This window comes from Diorhabda sublineata, chromosome 1 (assembly GCF_026230105.1).
Source record: "Diorhabda sublineata isolate icDioSubl1.1 chromosome 1, icDioSubl1.1, whole genome shotgun sequence".
Classification (NCBI taxonomy): Eukaryota; Metazoa; Arthropoda; class Insecta; order Coleoptera; family Chrysomelidae; genus Diorhabda; species Diorhabda sublineata.
The window spans coordinates 759649-782016 of record NC_079474.1 but is presented as its reverse complement, the minus strand read 5'-3'; the positions used below and the strand labels follow the sequence as shown (position 1 = coordinate 782016).

At 30.4% G+C, this 22368-nt stretch overlaps 4 protein-coding genes across 7 annotated transcripts in view; 2 read left to right on the top strand and 2 right to left on the bottom strand.

Annotated features, from left to right (window-relative positions):
* Positions 1 to 1060: 1060 nt before the first annotated feature.
* On the bottom strand, positions 1061 to 8792 carry LOC130448776 (monocarboxylate transporter 9-like). 3 transcript variants are annotated; one of them, XM_056786289.1, is made up of 9 exons: positions 8343 to 8792; positions 6767 to 6889; positions 6055 to 6325; positions 5709 to 5995; positions 5554 to 5583; positions 4684 to 4956; positions 4202 to 4619; positions 2511 to 2714; positions 1061 to 1520 (listed from the first exon to the last, which is right to left on the bottom strand). In XM_056786289.1, exons 2-9 carry the CDS (start codon positions 6842 to 6844, stop codon positions 1324 to 1326), a joined length of 1758 nt encoding a protein of 585 aa, XP_056642267.1. In that variant the 5' UTR covers positions 6845 to 6889; positions 8343 to 8792; the 3' UTR covers positions 1061 to 1323. The 3 variants fall into 3 exon arrangements, with proteins under 3 accessions (XP_056642267.1, XP_056642273.1, XP_056642282.1); XM_056786295.1 differs by having other exon boundaries at positions 5554 to 5580; XM_056786304.1 differs by lacking the exon at positions 5554 to 5583.
* LOC130448753 (ATP-binding cassette sub-family G member 1-like) overlaps positions 1395 to 22368 on the top strand; it is a 64301-nt gene continuing 43327 nt past the window's right edge. The window contains exon 1 of the mRNA XM_056786267.1: positions 1395 to 1949. The gene's annotated coding sequence lies outside the window, so the exon portion shown is untranslated. The remainder of the gene's footprint in view (positions 1950 to 22368) is intronic.
* On the top strand, positions 2616 to 12856 carry LOC130448815 (uncharacterized). Of its 2 annotated transcripts, none has more exons than XM_056786360.1 (3): positions 2616 to 3925; positions 12122 to 12491; positions 12547 to 12846. In XM_056786360.1, exons 2-3 carry the CDS (start codon positions 12196 to 12198, stop codon positions 12731 to 12733), a joined length of 483 nt encoding a protein of 160 aa, XP_056642338.1. In that variant the 5' UTR covers positions 2616 to 3925; positions 12122 to 12195; the 3' UTR covers positions 12734 to 12846. The 2 variants fall into 2 exon arrangements, with proteins under 2 accessions (XP_056642338.1, XP_056642329.1); XM_056786351.1 differs by lacking the exon at positions 2616 to 3925 and adding an exon at positions 11972 to 12075 and having other exon boundaries at positions 12172 to 12491; positions 12547 to 12856.
* LOC130448807 (dnaJ-like protein 60) lies at positions 10488 to 11721 on the bottom strand. The gene is made up of 5 exons (XM_056786337.1): positions 11587 to 11721; positions 11437 to 11530; positions 11202 to 11383; positions 10976 to 11149; positions 10488 to 10702 (listed from the first exon to the last, which is right to left on the bottom strand). Exons 1-5 carry the CDS (start codon positions 11640 to 11642, stop codon positions 10534 to 10536), a joined length of 675 nt encoding a protein of 224 aa, XP_056642315.1. The 5' UTR covers positions 11643 to 11721; the 3' UTR covers positions 10488 to 10533.

The following is a 22368-nucleotide window of genomic DNA, read 5'->3' as shown; positions in this document are numbered from 1 at the left end:
CACGTTTGACATAAATTGTTGACGTTTGTCTTGAATTTTTGAAGTTTGACATCAATTTTTCTGTATTTCTTACCAATTTTTAATTTCTGACCGTTATTTTTGGCATTTGAAACAAATTTTTGAAATTAATCATCGATTTTTATACATTTCTTACCGATATTTGATGTTTGACTCTTATTTTTGTCGTTTGACAGAAATTGTTGACGTTTGTTTTCCATTTTTGACGTTTGACATATAATTGTAGAATTTGTATACCAATATTTCGTTGTATTGGTCCCCGATTATTGATGTAGATTTTTATTTTTTGACGTTTGACGTTCATTCTTGACAATTGACACTTTTTGTTGAAGTTTTTCTCTAATTTTTTGAAATTACCTTATGTCTTACAAATATTTGATGTCATAAACTTATTTTTGACGTTCGACATCAATTGTTGACGTTTTTCTTGAATTTTTCGACATTTCTTACCGATATTTGATGCCTGACTCTTTTTTTGACGTTTGACAGCGAATTTTTGAATTTTTCAAGAATTTTCTTCATTTTTCACCGAAATTTTCCATTCAAATTTGATAATTTTTTATATTCAGCGCCATTTTTTTTATTGTATTATATATTATTATCACATTTGACATTCATTCTTGACCTATGACACTTATTTTCAACTCCTGTCATGAGTCGCGGACATTTGACACAAATTTTTGACGTTTGATCTAAATTTCTATCATTATTTGACATATGTCAATCTTTGGTTGAAAATATTTCGTATCTTCATCCTGTATATAACTTAAATATGACATAATTAAGAATTACCAAGTAAATAGTATTTTCTCCGTAGTTTTTCCGACATCGGGATTTTTCCATAAAAATACATTTCTCTTATTGCTCTTTATTTTCCGGCTGTTATACGTCATCATGTGTAAATATTTATTTAAAAAAATATATTTACTCTATCACGCCAGTTTATTTATTTAAAACATTTTTTTTTATTTAATTAACAATTTTTATCAAAAAAAACCTGTAACCCCGTAATTTTCGTTTTAATATGAGAAAATGAGAAAAATACGAGAAAAATAATTATTTATTCATGCCTCATATAAATTATTTTTACATACATAATTTATCTATAAAAATATTTTTTTTTCAATTTTCATCAAAATCGTTTATACTTACAATAATTCAAATAAATTTATTTGATTAAAATCTCCGTTCAGTAATTATTTGATCACGAATCGAATAAACAAATGCTTTTTCTGAGTGTATATCAATTATCGTCGAATTATTTGATCACGAATCGAATAAACGAATACTTTTTCTGAGTGTATATCAGTTGTCGTCGGAATCGAGTACGTGTTGAGACGTCACACTAGTTGTAGTGGTGTTTGATACGGAAGAAGGTTTATTTCTTGTGCGACACCACACTGCGATGTATTCTATCACCCACGCCAAACAGCATAACATAATAAGAAGCGTTTGCGAGTGTATGCAAATTGGAAAACTTTCCGTTACATCCCGTATATAACCTAAAATAAAATTTTTTAAAATTTTTACGCGTCGATGATTAATTATTTCTACAAAATGGAATCGGCGATGTTCAATTGTTTTATGATTTTTGACAGTTTAGTTGCTGGTACTATGAGAACTAAGATGGCGATCAGTAGCGTCTTTGTGTTCGGAGGGGTAACATGTTGAAATTTTTCTCTGTTATAGAGTTGAATAATTGTGAATAGAAAATAGTTTTAGTGAAATTATTGCGTTAAAAGGTGTTGTTGTGTGAAAAATCGTGTATTTTGTTGTGTTGATTAAAAAATTACGAGGAGTTATGTTATTTATTATTAAACTTAACCTCGCGAGTTTAAAGCACCTAATCGTCGGCCATTGTGATTCTAACTAACGGTTACGACGTTGCCGTACTGCTTTAAGATTAATTCTACCACAATATTTTTCATGATGTAAGTTTTTATATTAAATTTACTTTATTTTGATTAAATTTGTATATATTTATATACAATCGTTAAGTTTTTAAATATCGGGGATCATTTTAAACAAATTATTTTGATAAAAATTAATAATAATCAATTAGAAAGAATCAAGTTTAATAACCTTTCTAAGGTTATATTTTTGAGAGTTTTCAATTGTTTTTTTACTTGTTCCTTTTCGAATTTTTCATTATTGGATAATAATTTTACTTATTTCGATATTAATATACATTCAGTACGTTTTTAAATACAGGGCATTATTTTAAATAAACCGTTTTGTTTATATTAGTGATTATCAATTAGAATCAACTAATTTTGATACATTTCACTTTTTGAGGTTATGTTTTTCGTTGGTTTTCTTTTATTTTTGGGTAATTTTATGTACTAAGATAAAGATAGTTTATTTATATGAAGTAATAATCCTTTTTGTTACAATAATTTCAATATATATATATATATATATATATATATATATATATATATATATATATATATATATATATATATATATATATATAAATATGAATTTCTTACCTAAAAGCGGGCCTAAAATTACAATAAATAATCCTTTTCCTACCATATGCAAACCAAATGCAGCTGGTAATTTTTCCAAAGTTGAGTATTTCGAAGTGTATTCCGCTATAGTAATGGTGAAATTGATCAAAGTAGCTCCTCTAGTAAAACCTGATATCAGTAACCATATCACTATCCTGTACCATTCGGTTTGTTGAGCCAGAGCTGTAAAAAATGATGCGAAAAATAGTTTTATTTTAAGAAAACAAAAAAATTACGCTCTGTGTTAATAGTGATTTTTTTTAAACGAGGGAGAATCCATAAATCTTCGTTCGAAAGCAAATAATAATCGTGATTGTAAAATAGACTAGCAAAAAAATTAGCACAAAAAGAAATTAAGTATAGGCCTCAATTATACTGAAAGCTTAAGTTTTTTTTTTCTGAGATTTTTACCTATTCTGTGTGGCTCCATCAAGCTGCCAACAAAAAAGTCACAGTAACATTAGAATATTAAATGTTTATAATTGAAACAATTTCAAATTCGTAAAAACTAAGGAAACTAAAGAAGAATCAATATTTTTTTAATGAGGAATCAATTAACATTTTGCTCAATATACAACAAAAAGGTTCTGCATTTCGAGGTTATGTTTTTGACGAATTTCGAGGTTATGTTTTTGACGTCATTGAAAAATCTTAATTCCATTGTTTACTGCGCAGTTTCGGTTTGATATTTTTTTATTTTCGTAGTTTTTCTTATCGTTTTTTCTTGTATAAACAGACATTTTTAACGCTTGAGGAGTTTTTTTGAACATTTTTCTTTAAAAATGAAGTTGACATTTTTTTTGGCTCATTTGAATTCCCTTATTTTTCGTATTTAGGACAGGAATGAAAATCAATTTCAGAAATTGTTAAAGTCTAGTTAAAAAATATGAAAAAACTACCAAAGAAATTTGTTTCATTCATTTTTATAATTTAATATATATTTTAATTTCAAAAAAATAACTTTTGGCGCTTAAATTAATTAGAATCATCCTCATATTTTAAAAGATAAATTTATAAACAAAAAAAATGTGAATAAAGAAAGTTTTCACTTGAGGTTTTTCAATGGAAAACTTTTTTAAAAAGAAAATGTAGCACTTATTGACGTCATGAACATAAACTAAGAGTTTCCTGTCCCGTGTTGCCAATGTTATTATTTTTCTTACCTAGTAAATTATACTAATCGCATATTTATATGTATGTTTGGTTGCCTACATAAACATCCTTCAATATTATCGGAATGTAAATAGATGTCATGCGTATCACGTATAATAGAGAGTAATAAAAATTTTTTCGTTTAACAAACCGGTATAAACAATTTATAATTTGTGAAAAAAAAGTTGTTTTTCTTCAAAGTTCGTGTTGTATATTTTGTGATATAAAGAAAAATTATCGTGGTAAGTAATTAAATTGAATATTTAGTGAAATTCTACTCATATTTATAACACAACAAAAATTTTAACCTCAAAATGATCAAAACAGTTGTTTATCTCCAAATGTAGTGAAAAATTTCTTTTATATATACGTGTGAAACGTGTGAAACTTGAGCTACAGGGTGTAATTAACTTTATCTATAGGATGAGAAAATAATTTGAACAAAAAAAAGAAGAAAATAACAATTTTTGACGCAATTTGTAAATACGAAGTATTTATTTATCGTTATTTCGACTTACCAGATCGAGAAATTCCCAATAAAAATATTCCAATCATAAAAAAAGTTTTTTTTGATAATTTGACTTGATCGCATATAGGGGGTAGGATTAATCTCGCCAGTATATCTGTAACGGCTTGAAACGATAAAAAGGTGGCGACGTCCTGTTTGTTGTACCCCAAATTTTGAAAAAAAAACGGTAAAATAGTTTTGAAATTTTGTTCTGCGACGAAAGCCAATGAAAGACCCAGAACCAAATTCAGATATATCGGACACCTTAGTAGATCCAAATCCATGAATTCAACAAATTTTTGCCAAAGGGTTTTTTTGATTTCTTCTTGTTTAATATGTGGGGAGAACGGTCTTATTTTTTGGGATGCCGCCAATTGTATACCGGGGTACGTCGTGTTTCTTCGCAATTGTGGAAATTCCTCCAAAGACTATATTGAAAATTTTAGTATCACAAAGTAGCAAATCTGGACTATATTGTGGATAGTTACTTACGTCATATTGTAATTGAATACTCGATCCAGTAAAATCTAGTCTAGAATAACTAGATACGAGGGATTGTGCAGAAATTCTTCGACGTTTTTGCGTATCCGCGAAACTTGTATTCGAAAAATTACGAGGGAAAGTCGATTTTTTAGTTAAACCGTTTTGTTTGCTGATTTCTCCTAATTGTTTAATTCCGACGTCTGAATAGTTTTTGCTTAAAAAAGTTTGATTTTCTTGTAAATCTAAATCTTCGTCATCAGTTTCTTTTATAGTTTCCATTTCCTATATATAAAAATATTTTGTTATGATTTCGATGGATTTTTGTAAAAAATAATATAAAGATGTGTGTTAAAAACGATACTAAATCAAAAATTTGGTGATTTGATTAGGAAATTGGGATGTTTGTTTCAAATATTTTTTTATGGCATCGCTTACTTGTCTGGGAGTTTTGAAAATGGGCAATTTTATCGATTTCGATATGGTTTTTTTGAAAATTAATTAAAAAAATGGCGATTAATAATAGATTTTTCATTTTTAGCTCTTTAAACCACAGGAAATTTCGTACGATTTATGTATTAACAATTTTTTTTTTGAAAAATCGATAGTTTCGGTTAATTAAATTACATTTTATGTCATAACATACAATTTAATTTTGTACATCAGATTTTTTTTCGTAGAATGAACCAGAAACGAAATATCGTAGAAAAATTGTTATTAAACGTCATTTTTTCGATATAGTGGGAAATATACGAGGTGGGAAAATAAAAATTTAACGAAAAAATTGATAAAAACGCATTTTTTAGATGTAAAATTATGTTTTATGTTGATAATGAATGATGATGATGATGATGATATTTAATTTTAAACAATATTCGTTACCTCCGTCGACGCAAAATAAAATACAATCTTCTTTAGCAGCCATAAAAACAAAAATTCAATAAAAATCACTAAACTTGTTAAATATTTAGTAAATTAACGCCGAAATTGGTGAAATTCTTGAAAAAAATCACGTTTTATTTTTTCGTTTTACGTACCTGACGATACGCGTTTTCTTCATCGTCGTTTACCTCCGATATCGAATGCCATTTTACCGGTTGTAATACCGCCGATCCGGCTATACCGTTCATAGCGAAAGCTCCGAGTATTAAAATCGCACCTCGGAAAGAATAACGTTCCAATAAGTACTGGACAGCTTGCGGCATCAACATCATACCGACCGCCGTCCCAGCCAGACTAAAACCGACCGCCTGACCGCGTCTTTTAACGAAATAATTGCTTAAAGCTACGAACGTCGAACTAGCCGCCAAACCAACACCCAAACCTACAAATCGCGTATTTGCAGCGCCATCTGTGCCTCGGTCACCCGACTTATCGACTTACCGTTAATAATACTGTAGGTGCACAATACGTGCGTCATATTTTTCGCTGGGAAGGTCAATATCAATCCGAGACTGCACAAAATCGTGCCGAACAAAGATATTTTTCTATAGGAGAAGGCGCGGATCAAAGGTCCGACCAATAATCCCGAGAAATTAACTAGAGCGTCCAACGCGCTTACTATAACCGCCGCTCCGGTCGTTTCTATTTCCAATTCGCCGAGGAGGTCGCCGAAAAGAAGACCGAACGATTGTTCGATCGATCTGGTACATAACTGAAACATAAATGTCCGATTAGTACTACGAAATACAAAAGGTTATTGAACGCGACCTTGATAGAGTAGATACTTTGCAGTCTGTACGATTTTTCTTCGAGAAATTAAACGATTTAAGGCGATATTTGACACTTAATGTCGTTTCTAAACATTCCTCGGACTTTTTAGATGATATGGTGAGATTTAGAGGACTTGTATCCGATTCTTCAACCCCCTAATTCATTTCTTTATCGATTTAGAGTCTCGTGACTCCATAATAAGCCCCAATATATTGAGTCGTGACTCATTTTTTAGCGAGTCCGTCTATTTTATCAAACTCTGTTAATTCAGTTACTTGGATTTATAAAAATTAACCCCTAATCGTATTACTATATTATCAAGGGTAGTTAAATTTCACAAATTCCTAATTCCCTACGATATTTGTTAAACAAAGTTACTTACATTAACGATACTGACTCCGATAACAACAATCCATCCCCATCCGCCATCGGGGGGTGCTAGTTTTCTTTCTTTATGCATCTTTTTATTTCATTATAATAATAAACGTTTTTGTACGCTATTCGACTATAAAAAAAGAAAAAAATTGTAATTATAATGTAAACGATACTTTTTATTTAAACCCGGTATACAGAAATATGTGTCTGAGGAATCGGCTGCCAATCGACACGTCGAACACCACTCGTAATACTCGAGTGTACGAGGATGCTTCCAGAAGTATCAAATTTGACCTGTAGATGGCGTTAATAGCTTGTAAGACGCCATGTTGTTTTATATTTGTTTGGCTGTCATCAAATTTTTCGTGTGCCCAGATACTTTGGAATCATCCTCGTATAATATAAAATGTTATAATTCAGATATACATCAATGGAAAATATCTTAATGAAAACCTTTCGAAACTCCATTTATTAAAATTGAAATCGGTCATTATCAAAACTAGAATTTGATTACCGAACTTTTTTTCTTTTATATACAGTTTGTCCACGTAAATTGGCGGCAAATGGGACATAACTTTTTTATTATTAATTTTACGAAAAAAAGTTATTCTTTATAAAAAGTTGTGCGTGATCCGAAACCTAAAATTCAATCATCAGATGTTAAACTTTTTAAGTCGTATACGAGGTTTGTCGAAAAATCTGATGTCTTTTCGATGATATCGAAAATTGTTATAAAGAAAAGATGTTTAGAATAAAAAATAGCTATCAAATAATCAACATTGTTTATTTATATTAAAAAAAATATTTTTTTCTATATTTTTCAGTTTGCACATTAATGCATAATTAATCTGGGATGCACTGGATGATAATTGTTTTTAAAAGTTTATATAGAATTGTTTAATAAAATTTATAATTAATAAATGCAATGCATTAATGTGCAAACTTGAATTTCCAATGTAATCGCAGAGAAAATGTAGAAAAAAATATTTTTTTTTTCATGTAAATAAACAATGTTGAATATTTGAAAGCTATTTTCGATTCTAAAACATCTTTTCTTTATAACAATTTTCGATATTGTCAAAAAAACTCTAGAGTAAAAATTACATTTTTCGACAAACCTCGTATACGACTTAAAAAATTTAACATCTGTTGATTGAATTTTAGGTTTTGAACCATGCAGAACTTTTTATAAAGAATAACTTTTTTTCGTAAAATTAATGATAAAAAAGTTATGTCCCATATGCCGCCAACTTACGTCGACACACTGTATATATACGAGGACTTTTCCTGTTTTTGTGTGAAAATATATTGTTTTATATATTATATATACAATCTTACGTCTATACATTTCACAAATATATAAACTATATAAAAAATAATCATTTTTAATATGTTTTTAACAACAAAATTCATTCGCTAATAGTTTTATTTTTAATTTTTGTTATTTGTACTAAAAATTCAGTATCATCAATACGTAAATTTAAATAAATTCCCCAATGCGTACACGAAAAAAATTTTATTTCATAATCGCCCTTTTTAACCATCTAATTCCACAAAGTAGTAACGAAAAACATTGTACGTACCTTATATATAGGTAAATATGAAACAAAAAACAATATTATACGTCCGTAGTATAATATGAGAGAGTTTGCGAATGTCTTTTAACCCTTTGCACTCGCTTCCTCGCCGCCATCTCGTAATATCGATTCCTGCCGGTACGACGAAGGACATTGCTCGTTCGCCATGTGCACGAGCCGAACACGTGTCACTAGTTACAGCTGATTCTTTGAAAGTCTTCTCCGAGGGTTCCGTCAGTGGTTTATTATTAAATCAGAGCAGATTAGGCCGGTTTATAATGTTAGGAAAGGATATAAATTGAGGAATATATTTATTCATTTTTTTTTTAATTAAAAAAGTATATTAAAAAAAATATTTTTTTTGCGTTAGTAAATTATATTTATAAATTACCAAAACAATAATTGAAACTCATTAATTTGACGTTTGCGAAGTCGAAAAATCCATTTATCGATATCGAAAATTAGTATTTTGAGGTTATGTATTTGACGCGTGTTGTAATCTAGTTGATTTATGTCAAGATGAAGGCCGTGGGGTAAACAATCGACATTTTCGTGTCAATATTTCTCAATTGCGTCCGGTAATTCGATTGTTTTATGATGTTGTAACGACTTCGTAGGTGTTTTTCAGATCTATTTCAAATTAATACCGCGGAAACTGAGTATTTTTGATTAATTTACACTGTTGCTTTCAAGTTTATCGAAGAAAATCACGTTTTAGAAATATAATTTCAAATTTCATCTAGTGGCAACTTTTTAAGAATCCAATTCTCAATGATAATAATAAATAACTTTAAAAACCACACAGAAATTTACGACGAAAGCATTTGTTTACCCCACGTCGGCCATTTTTATAAATGGGTGATTTTGACAGTTCATTAGATTGTTTTGTTTACTACACAGTTTAAGTTCGATCTTATTTTATTTTAATGGTTTGTCTTGCCCTCTTTTTCTTATAAACAGAAGATACTTTGTAAATATTTCCGTATCCTACCGCTAATTTGGCGTTATTGAGGTCGAGGAATCCATTTATCGAGATGTTAAAATTTAGTATTTTTGAGTATTTCAAGCCACTGCTTGTTCTATCTTAGAAAACAGGTTGATTTACGTCAAAATGGCGGCCGGGGGGTAAACAAAAGGTTGCAAAGTGATGAACCAGTGGTTTCTGAAAGGTACAAGGACAATATTATTATGGCTTTACATGAAAAGAACTGTGATCAGAGTCCTGGTCATTTTCCAATGCACTTATTTTCAAACTATACCGTACCTACACTGTATAGTTGAGATAAAATAATAATAAAATCACGTTCCCCACATCTTTAAGGAGCCATTTTGAAATTATAATGTCTAAAATCCAACACATAGAAATTTACGACGAAAGCATTTGTTTACCCCACGTCGGCCATTTTTAAATGGACATCAGGTGATTTTGACAGTTCGTTAGATTGCTCAATTGTTTTGATTGAGTTCGATCTTATTTTAACGGTTTTTCTTGCAGCCTTTTTCGTATAAACAGATCATATTTTGGAAATATTTTCGTATATATTTTGTTTTTTATAAAAAAATCTCAACCAATTGAGAAAATCTAGCCTAAAATGTATCTGTTACTCATCTTGTTTAACAAATAAAATTGGGTAAATAAAAACGTAAAAAACAATTATTTCTAATTTATGCGTTTCCTAAAAATAAATCTATTCAAATGAAACCCTTCATTTTATTTTTAAAGTCGAGAAAATCGAATCGGAAACTCTAATTTCCGACATTCGACTTCCTAGTCGAGGCAAATACGTGAGTGTGAATTCAAAAGAGAAGTATCCAAAATATTTTTTAGCTGCGTAGTCAAATAGGTAAAGACAAGTTTGACCGAGAAAAGAATACTGACAGTAAAGGACAAGGCAAAGAAGAATAACGTAACTAGATTTCGATGTAAATAGACGTTGTAGAAAGAATATAGTATTTCTCTCGACGATAAAAGTTTTATAGTTCGTAAATATCGTACTTCTACTTAAAAACAAATTACGTAACTTAATTTTTTTATTATAATGTTTCTTTTTGATTTTAAACTGAACTTAGACATCGATAATTAAGAAACACTTTGTATATTTGAAAATATAATTTTTTTTAAACATGGAGGTTTGGAATAAAAAATTCATATTTTCTTTTTTTGGAAAAATATATTTACAAATACTCTTGAATGAATTTAATGTCTTTTACGATGCATTCGTTCTTGTTCCGCAAATTTCATATTCAAAATTTCCAATTGAACACGATTTCCATTGATTTCAACATTCCTCTTAAGTTCCTTAAGAGATTTTTCCGCCTCGCTCGATTTTTCCAATAGTTTATCTCTCTGGAACGTCGTGGATTTTCTGGAAACACGATTTTCCACTATTGGATAGAATTTTCAAATAAAACGATAAATTTTCAACACTAATACATAAATAAATGAATTATTTCTTGTGGAAATAAATACGAATTTTGGCAAAGTTTATCAGAAATGTTGAATAAAATGTTTACCTTACTAAAAGGAACAATTTTCTTTAAAAACAAACCATTATAATCACTTTTTTTTGGATTTTTCGTACCACCTATAATTTTAAATAGAATCCTATAAACATAATTAAAAACAATTTGATACTTACACGATAGCTAAAGCTTGTAATCCCACTACAAAACTTGCTAATGCTATACATACGGCAACCACGGTGAAATTCGACACTTTACCTTTACCTCTAATCCCGTAATAAGGTCTTTCTTCATAAAATTTATCTTTAGATTTATCACGGTTATTGTAAAAAGTCGGATCGCTCCAATAACTAAAATAATCTTATTCACATTAACGTTTACCTTTTATCTTGTTAAATTTACTCATTTCCGCAACTTCTTGTATACACGTTTGGACCTGGGTGGGATTTTCCTTGGTTATTTTCAGATATTAATCCTAAATCGTAATTTCTCCTAGATTGTGCGTTACTCAAAACTCTATAAGATTCATTAATTGCCAAAAATTTAGCGTGTGCATCTTTATTTTTATTCAAATCGGGATGATTCTTAAAATTATATAACATTATTAAACTGAAAATATATATTTTTAATAACATACTTCTTTAGAAAGTTTTATAAATGATTCTTTAATTTGTTTTGTTGTACAATTTCTTGATAAATTCAATACGTCGTAATGAGATTTGGAATAATTGCTGAAAAATTTATTAATTGATACGTATATACAATAATGATAAATTGTAGTACAAACTTTGAATGGACACTTAATAAGGATTTATGTATGAGAATATACGAAAATGAATACATATCACTGGAAATTTAGGACATTTTGTGTTAATAAAGTTTCTATTGACAGGCCATTGTGTATGGAAAATAGACATTTGACAACGTCAAAATGACATTATGTAAATTGACGTTAAACGTCATTACGAGGTATACAAAACATCATACAATAGCGTATTGAGTATTGCATACCTCGCAGTAAATACTATAAATCAGGGAAAATTATTTAAAATTTAAATGATATAATTAATTATTCTTGATGCTATTGAATTTTTATTAGTAAAATATAAATAAAATACTATTTAATATGCGTTGAAATAAAAATTTAATAAACTTATATGCATTACTAAATACGCGTCGATTATAACCTCACTAATGGTTAGTTATCGTTGTTTTGTTTACGTTCCTAGCAACAAATTTGTATGTAAAGTAAATACGTCTATTGTGTTTTATAATGGTGAGTTTGTTTATTAGATTTTATCAAAGTTCTATTTGTATTTTAGTATAAATATTTACTGGAATTCCATTATACACGTAACCTTATTTACTATAGGCTGCAAATTTTAAGAAACAACCGATGGCGGTTAGAAAAAAGTCTGGTCCAAAGTTCGAACTAAACGACGAACAAAAAAACGATATAAAAGAAGCTTTCGATCTATTCGACAACGAAGGTAGCGGAAAAATAGACGCAAAAGATTTAAAAGTAGCGATAAGAGCTTTGGGATTCGAACCAAAGAAAGAGGAAATTAAAAAGATGATAGCGGACATCGATAAAGACGGTACAGGAGAAATATCTTTCGAAGATTTCTTACAGTTGATGTCTGTAAAAATGGCCGAGAAAGATTCCAAGGAGGAAATTATGAAAGCTTTCAGGTTAGATTGTGAAATAACAAAACGCTAAATGTTTGCACGATTCCTTCATCCGTAGGTTGTTCGATGACGACGAAACTGGTAAAATCAGTTTTAAAAATTTAAAACGAGTCGCTAAAGAACTCGGCGAGAATTTAACGGATGAGGAATTACAAGAAATGATCGACGAAGCCGATAGGGACGGGGACGGGGAGATAAACCAGGAAGAATTCCTAAGAATAATGAAAAAAACTAGTTTATATTAGAAATTTAGTGTTAAATGTGATTTAGGTTTGTTTTTTTTTTATATTTTTTTAATTGGAAGTACATCTACAACGCACCGTATGCAATTTAAAACACGAATAATAAACCAAATTTTATTGCATAAAGTTGTTTTAATCAACTGTATTAATCCATTTACGAAAAAAAATCGTACAAACATACTTGGTGGTGCTAAAAATTCCATAAATCGAAAATTCATCCCTAAACTTTCAATACGTGTTATAAAACTTGACAATCTCGTGAAACGTTATAAACAAAATAAGTTAAAATAGTGTCACTATACTGGTAATAACGTCATAAAGCCTTTCTATCAGTTGGTACGCGTTTATTTTATTTATTACAAATCATTCATCCGTTTGAAATAATTGTTTAAACAATTAATATAAATAAATATTGGCGGTAAATTGCGAAATTATCACTACTTTACACAATTATCCTGAGTCACGAGGTCATTAACACTCAACAATATTGCACATTCATAAATATTTCGGAATAATATATGGTATATAATAAAGCTACGTTGCCAAATGTTTATATTATATCGGAGATTATAAGAAATCGTATCGTTAAAATAATTTATTTTTCTATGGATTTGATGTTTCGTCCCTTGGGCTTAATAATAGTTTTCGATCGTTTTTTCGCGGATGAATTAAGTTAATTAAATAGGTCTTGTTCGATGATGTCGCATTTTGCGGTCTACGCCGTTTTGAGATCCGATTTCGCGGCTGGTGTAGAATTTTTAGCTCGAAGTTCGTTCCATAAATAGGATTCGAATCTTGGCTAATCCATAGCGACAATTTCGATATTTTCTAGCTAATTTTCGGATAAATTATCGGGTTTCCTAACAAACTTCTCTAAATTTCCGGGTTTTCTAGAATTTCTGGGTTTTTTCAGTTACTTTATGGGTTTTCTATTCAATTTCTGGCTTTTTATTCCTGATATCTGGGGTTTTCCAACTAATATTTAGATTTTTCTACTAAATTTAAGAGTTTCCTATGTAATTTTTGGGGTTTTTTACCTATCGTCTCGGGTTTTTAACTAATTTCTGGGTTTTTTTAGCTAATTTCTGAGTTTTTATAGTTAATTTTTGCATTTTGTAGCTGTTTTATAGTTTTTTTTAGTCAATTTTTGGAGTTTCCCGCTAATTTCTGGAATTTTATAGCTAATTTTTAGGTTTTTTTTCAGATATTTTCTGAGGTATTCTACCTAATTTTTGATTTTTTTACTAAATTTTTGGGTTATTATGCCTGATTTCTGGCGATTTCCAGATGGTTTCCGTTTTTTTAGCAGTTTATGTATTTTCTCCTTAGTTTCTGGGTTTGTCTACCTGATCTGGCTTTTCACAACTAATATTTAGTTTCTTTTACCCAATTTAAGAGTTTTCTACCTAAATTCTGGGGTTTTTAACTAATTTCTGGGGTTTTTTTAGCTAATTTCTGAGTTTTTATAGCTTATTTTTGCATTTTGTAGCTATTTTCTAGTTTTTTTTAGTCAATTTTTGGAGTTTCCCGCTAATTTCTGGATATTTCTAGCTAATTTTTGAATGTTCTAGCTAATTTTTATGTTTTTTTCAGATAATTTCTGGAGTATTCTAGCTAATTTATTTTTTACTAAATTCTTGGGTTATTCTGCCCGATTTCTGGTGATTTCCAGATGGTTTCTGTTTTTTTTTTCAGCAGTTTATGGGTTTTTTCCGTAATTTCTGTGTTTTTCCATCTAATTTCCGAATTTTCTTCCCAATTCTAGCGACAATTTCGACATCCTGTAAATATTGCAATATGTGGGGCATTCGGGTTTTCTATCTAATTTCTCGGTTTTTATACCTATTTAGTGTTTTTTTCCAGCTAATTTCTGAGTATTTTTAGTAGTTTCCAGGGTTTTTCTAATCAATTTCTGAATTTTATACCAAATTTCTGAATTGTTCTACCCAATTTATGGGTTTTCTTAATATTTTTGCGTTTTTCTAGCTAATTTTTAGGTTTTTGCTACCTAGTATCTGGTTCTCTAGCCAATTTCTGGGGCTTTCTACCAAATTTCTGGATTTTTCCATCTAGTTTCTGGCTTTTTGTATCCAATTTTTTGGTTTCCATCTAACCTATCGTAGTTTGTGGGTTTTTCTAGCTAGTTTCTGGGTTTTTCTAGCTGGTTTCCGGGTTTTTCTACTCAATTTCTGAATTTTCTACTAAATTTCTGGGCTCTTTTATGTAATTTCTGGCATTTTCCAGCCAGTTTTTGGGTTTTCTACCTTATTTTGCATTTTTAATAGCTAATTTTCAGGTTTTTTCTTCCTAATATCTGGTTCTCTAGCCAATTTCTGGGGTTTTCTTCCAAATTTCTGGATTTTTCCATCTAGTTTCTGGCTTTTTGTATCCAATTTTTTGGTTTCCATCTAACCTATCGTAGTTTGTGGGTTTTTCTAGCTAGTTTCTGGGTTTTTCTAGCTGGTTTCCGGGTTTTTCTACTCAATTTCTGAATTTTCTACTAAATTTCTGGGCTCTTTTATGTAATTTCTGGCATTTTCCAGCCAGTTTTTGGGTTTTCTACCTTATTTTGCATTTTTAATAGCTAATTTTCAGGTTTTTTCTTCCTAATATCTGGTTCTCTAGCCAATTTCTGGGGTTTTCTTCCAAATTTCTGGATTTTTGTATCCAATTTTTTGGTTTCTATCTAACCTATCGTAGTTTGTGGGTTTTTCTAGCTAGTTTCTGGGTTTTTCTAGCTGGTTTCCGGGTTTTTCTACTCAATTTCTGAATTTTCTACTAAATTTCTGGGCTCTTTTATGTAATTTCTGGCATTTTCCAGCCAGTTTTTGGGTTTTCTACCTTATTTTGCATTTTTAATAGCTAATTTTCAGGTTTTTTCTTCCTAATATCTGGTTCTCTAGCCAATTTCTGGGGTTTTCTTCCAAATTTCTGGATTTTTCCATCTAGTTTCTGGATTTTTGTATCCAATTTTTTGGTTTCCATCTAACCTATCGTAGTTTGTGGGTTTTTCTAGCTAGTTTCTGGGTTTTTCTAGCTGGTTTCCGGGTTTTTCTACTCAATTTCTGAATTTTCTACTAAATTTCTGGGCTCTTTTATGTAATTTCTGGCATTTTCCAGCCAGTTTTTGGGTTTTCTACCTTATTTTGCATTTTTAATAGCTAATTTTCAGGTTTTTTCTTCCTAATATCTGGTTCTCTAGCCAATTTCTGGGGTTTTCTTCCAAATTTCTGGATTTTTGTATCCAATTTTTTGGTTTCCATCTAACCTATCGTAGTTTGTGGGTTTTTCTAGCTAGTTTCTGGGTTTTTCTAGCTGGTTTCCGGGTTTTTCTACTCAATTTCTGAATTTTCTACTAAATTTCTGGGCTCTTTTATGTAATTTCTGGCATTTTCCAGCCAGTTTTTGGGTTTTCTACCTTATTTTGCATTTTTAATAGCTAATTTTCAGGTTTTTTCTTCCTAATATCTGGTTCTCTAGCCAATTTCTGGGGTTTTCTTCCAAATTTCTGGATTTTTCCATCTAGTTTCTGGCTTTTTGTATCCAATTTTTTGGTTTCCATCTAACCTATCGTAGTTTGTGGGTTTTTCTAGCTAGTTTCTGGGTTTTTCTAGCTGGTTTCCGGGTTTTTCTACTCAATTTCTGAATTTTCTACTAAATTTCTGGGCTCTTTTATGTAATTTCTGGCATTTTCCAGCCAGTTTTTGGGTTTTCTACCTTATTTTGCATTTTTAATAGCTAATTTTCAGGTTTTTTCTTCCTAATATCTGGTTCTCTAGCCAATTTCTGGGGTTTTCTTCCAAATTTCTGGATTTTTCCATCTAGTTTCTGGCTTTTTGTATCCAATTTTTTGGTTTCCATCTAACCTATCGTAGTTTGTGGGTTTTTCTAGCTAGTTTCTGGGTTTTTCTAGCTGGTTTCCGGGTTTTTCTACTCAATTTCTGAATTTTCTACTAAATTTCTGGGCTCTTTTATGTAATTTCTGGCATTTTCCAGCCAGTTTTTGGGTTTTCTACCTTATTTTGCATTTTTAATAGCTAATTTTCAGGTTTTTTCTTCCTAATATCTGGTTCTCTAGCCAATTTCTGGGGTTTTCTTCCAAATTTCTGGATTTTTGTATCCAATTTTTTGGTTTCCATCTAACCTATCGTAGTTTGTGGGTTTTTCTAGCTAGTTTCTGGGTTTTTCTAGCTGGTTTCCGGGTTTTTCTACTCAATTTCTGAATTTTCTACTAAATTTCTGGGCTCTTTTATGTAATTTCTGGCATTTTCCAGCCAGTTTTTGGGTTTTCTACCTTATTTTGCATTTTTAATAGCTAATTTTCAGGTTTTTTCTTCCTAATATCTGGTTCTCTAGCCAATTTCTGGGGTTTTCTTCCAAATTTCTGGATTTTTGTACCCAATTTTTTGGTTTCCATCTAACCTATCGTAGTTTGTGGGTTTTTCTAGCTAGTTTCTGGGTTTTTCTAGCTGGTTTCCGGGTTTTTCTACTCAATTTCTGAATTTTCTACTAAATTTCTGGGCTCTTTTATGTAATTTCTGGCATTTTCCAGCCAGTTTTTGGGTTTTCTACCTTATTTTGCATTTTTAATAGCTAATTTTCAGGTTTTTTCTTCCTAATATCTGGTTCTCTAGCCAATTTCTGGGGTTTTCTTCCAAATTTCTGGATTTTTCCATCTAGTTTCTGGCTTTTTGTATCCAATTTTTTGGTTTCCATCTAACCTATCGTAGTTTGTGGGTTTTTCTAGCTAGTTTCTGGGTTTTTCTAGCTGGTTTCCGGGTTTTTCTACTCAATTTCTGAATTTTCTACTAAATTTCTGGGCTCTTTTATGTAATTTCTGGCATTTTCCAGCCAGTTTTTGGGTTTTCTACCTTATTTTGCATTTTTAATAGCTAATTTTCAGGTTTTTTCTTCCTAATATCTGGTTCTCTAGCCAATTTCTGGGGTTTTCTTCCAAATTTCTGGATTTTTGTATCCAATTTTTTGGTTTCCATCTAACCTATCGTAGTTTGTGGGTTTTTCTAGCTAGTTTCTGGGTTTTTCTAGCTGGTTTCCGGGTTTTTCTACTCAATTTCTGAATTTTCTACTAAATTTCTGGGCTCTTTTATGTAATTTCTGGCATTTTCCAGCCAGTTTTTGGGTTTTCTACCTTATTTTGCATTTTTAATAGCTAATTTTCAGGTTTTTTCTTCCTAATATCTGGTTCTCTAGCCAATTTCTGGGGTTTTCTTCCAAATTTCTGGATTTTTGTACCCAATTTTTTGGTTTCCATCTAACCTATCGTAGTTTGTGGGTTTTTCTAGCTAGTTTCTGGGTTTTTCTAGCTGGTTTCCGGGTTTTTCTACTCAATTTCTGAATTTTCTACTAAATTTCTGGGCTCTTTTATGTAATTTCTGGCATTTTCCAGCCAGTTTTTGGGTTTTCTACCTTATTTTGCATTTTTAATAGCTAATTTTCAGGTTTTTTCTTCCTAATATCTGGTTCTCTAGCCAATTTCTGGGGTTTTCTTCCAAATTTCTGGATTTTTCCATCTAGTTTCTGGCTTTTTGTATCCAATTTTTTGGTTTCCATCTAACCTATCGTAGTTTGTGGGTTTTTCTAGCTAGTTTCTGGGTTTTTCTAGCTGGTTTCCGGGTTTTTCTACTCAATTTCTGAATTTTCTACTAAATTTCTGGGCTCTTTTATGTAATTTCTGGCATTTTCCAGCCAGTTTTTGGGTTTTCTACCTTATTTTGCATTTTTAATAGCTAATTTTCAGGTTTTTTCTTCCTAATATCTGGTTCTCTAGCCAATTTCTGGGGTTTTCTTCCAAATTTCTGGATTTTTGTATCCAATTTTTTGGTTTCCATCTAACCTATCGTAGTTTGTGGGTTTTTCTAGCTAGTTTCTGGGTTTTTCTAGCTGGTTTCCGGGTTTTTCTACTCAATTTCTGAATTTTCTACTAAATTTCTGGGCTCTTTTATGTAATTTCTGGCATTTTCCAGCCAGTTTTTGGGTTTTCTACCTTATTTTGCATTTTTAATAGCTAATTTTCAGGTTTTTTCTTCCTAATATCTGGTTCTCTAGCCAATTTCTGGGGTTTTCTTCCAAATTTCTGGATTTTTCCATCTAGTTTCTGGCTTTTTGTATCCAATTTTTTGGTTTCCATCTAACCTATCGTAGTTTGTGGGTTTTTCTAGCTAGTTTCTGGGTTTTTCTAGCTGGTTTCCGGGTTTTTCTACTCAATTTCTGAATTTTCTACTAAATTTCTGGGCTCTTTTATGTAATTTCTGGCATTTTCCAGCCAGTTTTTGGGTTTTCTACCTTATTTTGCATTTTTAATAGCTAATTTTCAGGTTTTTTCTTCCTAATATCTGGTTCTCTAGCCAATTTCTGGGGTTTTCTTCCAAATTTCTGGATTTTTCCATCTAGTTTCTGGCTTTTTGTATCCAATTTTTTGGTTTCCATCTAACCTATCGTAGTTTGTGGGTTTTTCTAGCTAGTTTCTGGGTTTTTCTAGCTGGTTTCCGGGTTTTTCTACTCAATTTCTGAATTTTCTACTAAATTTCTGGGCTCTTTTATGTAATTTCTGGCATTTTCCAGCCAGTTTTTGGGTTTTCTACCTTATTTTGCATTTTTAATAGCTAATTTTCAGGTTTTTTCTTCCTAATATCTGGTTCTCTAGCCAATTTCTGGGGTTTTCTTCCAAATTTCTGGATTTTTGTATCCAATTTTTTGGTTTCTATCTAACCTATCGTAGTTTGTGGGTTTTTCTAGCTAGTTTCTGGGTTTTTCTAGCTGGTTTCCGGGTTTTTCTACTCAATTTCTGAATTTTCTACTAAATTTCTGGGCTCTTTTATGTAATTTCTGGCATTTTCCAGCCAGTTTTTGGGTTTTCTACCTTATTTTGCATTTTTAATAGCTAATTTTCAGGTTTTTTCTTCCTAATATCTGGTTCTCTAGCCAATTTCTGGGGTTCGCCACCCGATTTCTTGAGTTTTACCAGCTAATTTCTGGGTTTCCTATCTAATTTCGGTATGTTCTACTCAATTTCTGCATTTTTCTGGCTCTATATAGCCAATTTTTGGGTTTTCTACTTAATTTCTGGTTTTTTTTTTCAGCTTATTTATCCGTTTTCCTACCTAAATTCTGGGTTTTTAAAGCTAATTTTTGAATTGAGAATTGAGAATTTACGTGAATTCGGTTAACATTAATAAAGTTGACAGATACGTTGATGGTAAACTAATTTAGAAAAAAACAAAAAAAATTAAAAACAAATAATAACAATGTCATTAATGGTTATTATATTTTTGTTATACAACACACGTTTGGGTTCTTCGAATTTTTTAATATCATCATTCGCGGTATACGGAAATTACGGTAATTAAATTAACTACCATTTCATTAAACGAGGATTTTCTCACGATCACAATTTTCATGACGATGTAATGACATTAATGAAATGTAATAACAATTTGATAACAAAATAATTACGGGGGGATTACAATTTGTGAAAAATTGTACTGTAATTACAGCGCGCGACAACCGCGAATTTAACCACCTACCGCATATCAACCGTATCTGAGCCGTAGCGATTTTTTTCCTGTTTAGCCACATCAAAGATTTTCATCATACGAGGACGTAAGTATATAAATTCAAAGTTTAAAAAATAAAAACGATTTCTCTCTACGATTTATTTTTTATTTTCCGGGTTGTAAAAAAAAAGAAAAAAAAGGGGGTGGATGAATTTTGCTATCCTACCCAATTCCTGGGGGTTTCAAGCTAATTTCTGGGTTTTTCTAGCTAATTTCTGGGGTATTCTACCTAATATCTGTTTTTTTTATAAAATTTTTTGGTTATTCTGCATGACTTCTGGCGATTTTCAAGTGGTTTCTGTTTTTTTTTTCATCTAATATTTGCATTTTCATCTTTTTTGGGTTTTCTATCTAATTTCTGGGGTTCTAAAGTTAATTTCTGGGTTACCAGCTAATTTATTAAGTGTTCTACCTAATTTATTGAATTTTCTAGATTTACAAGTCAATTTTCAAGTTTTTCCATCTAATTTTTGGGGTATTCTACATAATTTCTGTTTTTTTTTTATTACCAAATGTCTAGGTTATTCTGCCTGATTCCTGGTGATTTCCTGATGGTTTTTCTAGCTAATTTTTGCATGTTTCAGCTATTTTCTGGGTGTTCTACCTAATTTATTGGATTTTCTAGGCGATTTTTACATTTTGTAGCTATTTTTTAGGTTTTCTAGTTAATTTTTAGGTTTTTGCAAATAATTTCTGGCGTATTCTACCTAATTTTTGGGTTATTCTGCTTGATTTCTGGCGATTTTCAGATGATTTCTGTGTTTTTCTAATTAATTTTTCCATTTTTTAGCTATATTCTGGGTTTTCTGCCTAATTTATTGGAATTTTTAGGTGATTTTTGCATATTGTAGCTATTTTCTGGGTTTTCTAGTTAATTTTTAGGTTTTTCCATCTAATTTCTGGGGTATTCTATCTAATTTCAGTTTTTTTTTACTAACTTTTTGGGTTACTCTTCCTGATTTCTGGCGATTTCCAGATGGTTTCAGGTTTTTTTTTTGATGTTTTAACTATTTTCTGGGGTTTCTAGCTAATTTCTGGATTTTCCGCTAATTTATTTGGTGGTCTACCTAATTTATTGAATTTTTGGCTATTTTCTAGTTTTTCTAGTCAATTTTTAGGTTTTTTTCCATCTAATTTCTGGGGTATTCTACCTAATTTCTGTTTTTTTACCAAATTTTTATGTTATTCTGCCCGATTTCCAAATGGTTTCTGGCTTTTTCTAATTAATTTCTTCCATTTTTTAGCTATATTCTGGGTTTTCTGCCTAATTTATTGGAATTTTTAGGTGATTTTTGCATATTGTAGCTATTTTCTGGGTTTTCTAGTTAATTTTTAGGTTTTTCCATCTAATTTCTGGGGTATTCTATCTAATTTCAGTTTTTTTTTACTAACTTTTTGGGTTATTCTTCCTGATTTCTGGCGATTTCCAGATGGTTTCAGGTTTTTTTTTTGATGTTTTAACTATTTTCTGGGGTTTCTAGCTAATTTCTGGATTTTCCGCTAATTTATTTGGTGTTCTACCTAATTTATTGAATATTTGGCTATTTTCTAGTTTTTCTAGTCAATTTTTAGGTTTTTTTTCCATTTAATTTCTGGGGTATTCTACCTAATTTCTGTTTTTTTACCAAATTTTTAGGTTATTCTGCCCGATTTCCAAATGGTTTCTGGCTTTTTCTAATTAATTTCTTCCATTTTTTAGCTATTTTCTGGGTTTTCTACCTAATTTATTGGATTTTCTAGGTGATTTTTGCATTTTCTAGCTATTTTTTTGGTTTTCTAGTTAATTTTTAGGTTTTTCCATCTAATCTCTGGGGTATTATACCTAATTTCTGTTTTTTTTATTGAATTTTTGGATTATTCTGCACGATTTATGGCGATTTCCAGATGGTTTCAGATTATTTTTTGATGTTTTAACTATTTTCTGGGTTTTCTAGCCAATTTCTGGAATTCTAAAGGCAAATCCTGGTTTTCTACCTAATTTATTAAATTTTTAGCCATTTTCTAGTTTTTCTATTCAATTTTTAGGTTTTTCCATCTAATTTCTTGGGTATTCTATCTAATTTC

Excerpts from the sequence above, each read along its gene's own strand:
- LOC130448776 (XM_056786289.1), bottom strand. The coding sequence starts at position 6,844 with ATGCATAAAGAAAGAAAACTAGCACCCCCCGATGGCGGATGGGGATGG. Across the intron at positions 5,584-5,708 it reads AAGAAAACGCGTATCGTCAG|AAGATTGTATTTTATTTTGC; the intron begins GTACGTAAAACG and ends TGGCTGCTAAAG. Across the intron at positions 1,521-2,510 it reads AATTTTAGGCCCGCTTTTAG|GTTATATACGGGATGTAACG; the intron begins GTAAGAAATTCA and ends ATTTTATTTTAG.
- LOC130448807 (XM_056786337.1), bottom strand. The coding sequence starts at position 11,642 with ATGTATTCATTTTCGTATATTCTCATACATAAATCCTTATTAAGTGTC. Across the intron at positions 11,150-11,201 it reads ACAAGAAGTTGCGGAAATGA|TTATTGGAGCGATCCGACTT; the intron begins GTAAATTTAACA and ends AGATTATTTTAG. Across the intron at positions 10,703-10,975 it reads TTACAAGCTTTAGCTATCGT|AAAATCCACGACGTTCCAGA; the intron begins GTAAGTATCAAA and ends TCGTGTTTCCAG.
- LOC130448815 (XM_056786351.1), top strand. Across the intron at positions 12,492-12,546 it reads GAAATTATGAAAGCTTTCAG|GTTGTTCGATGACGACGAAA; the intron begins GTTAGATTGTGA and ends CTTCATCCGTAG.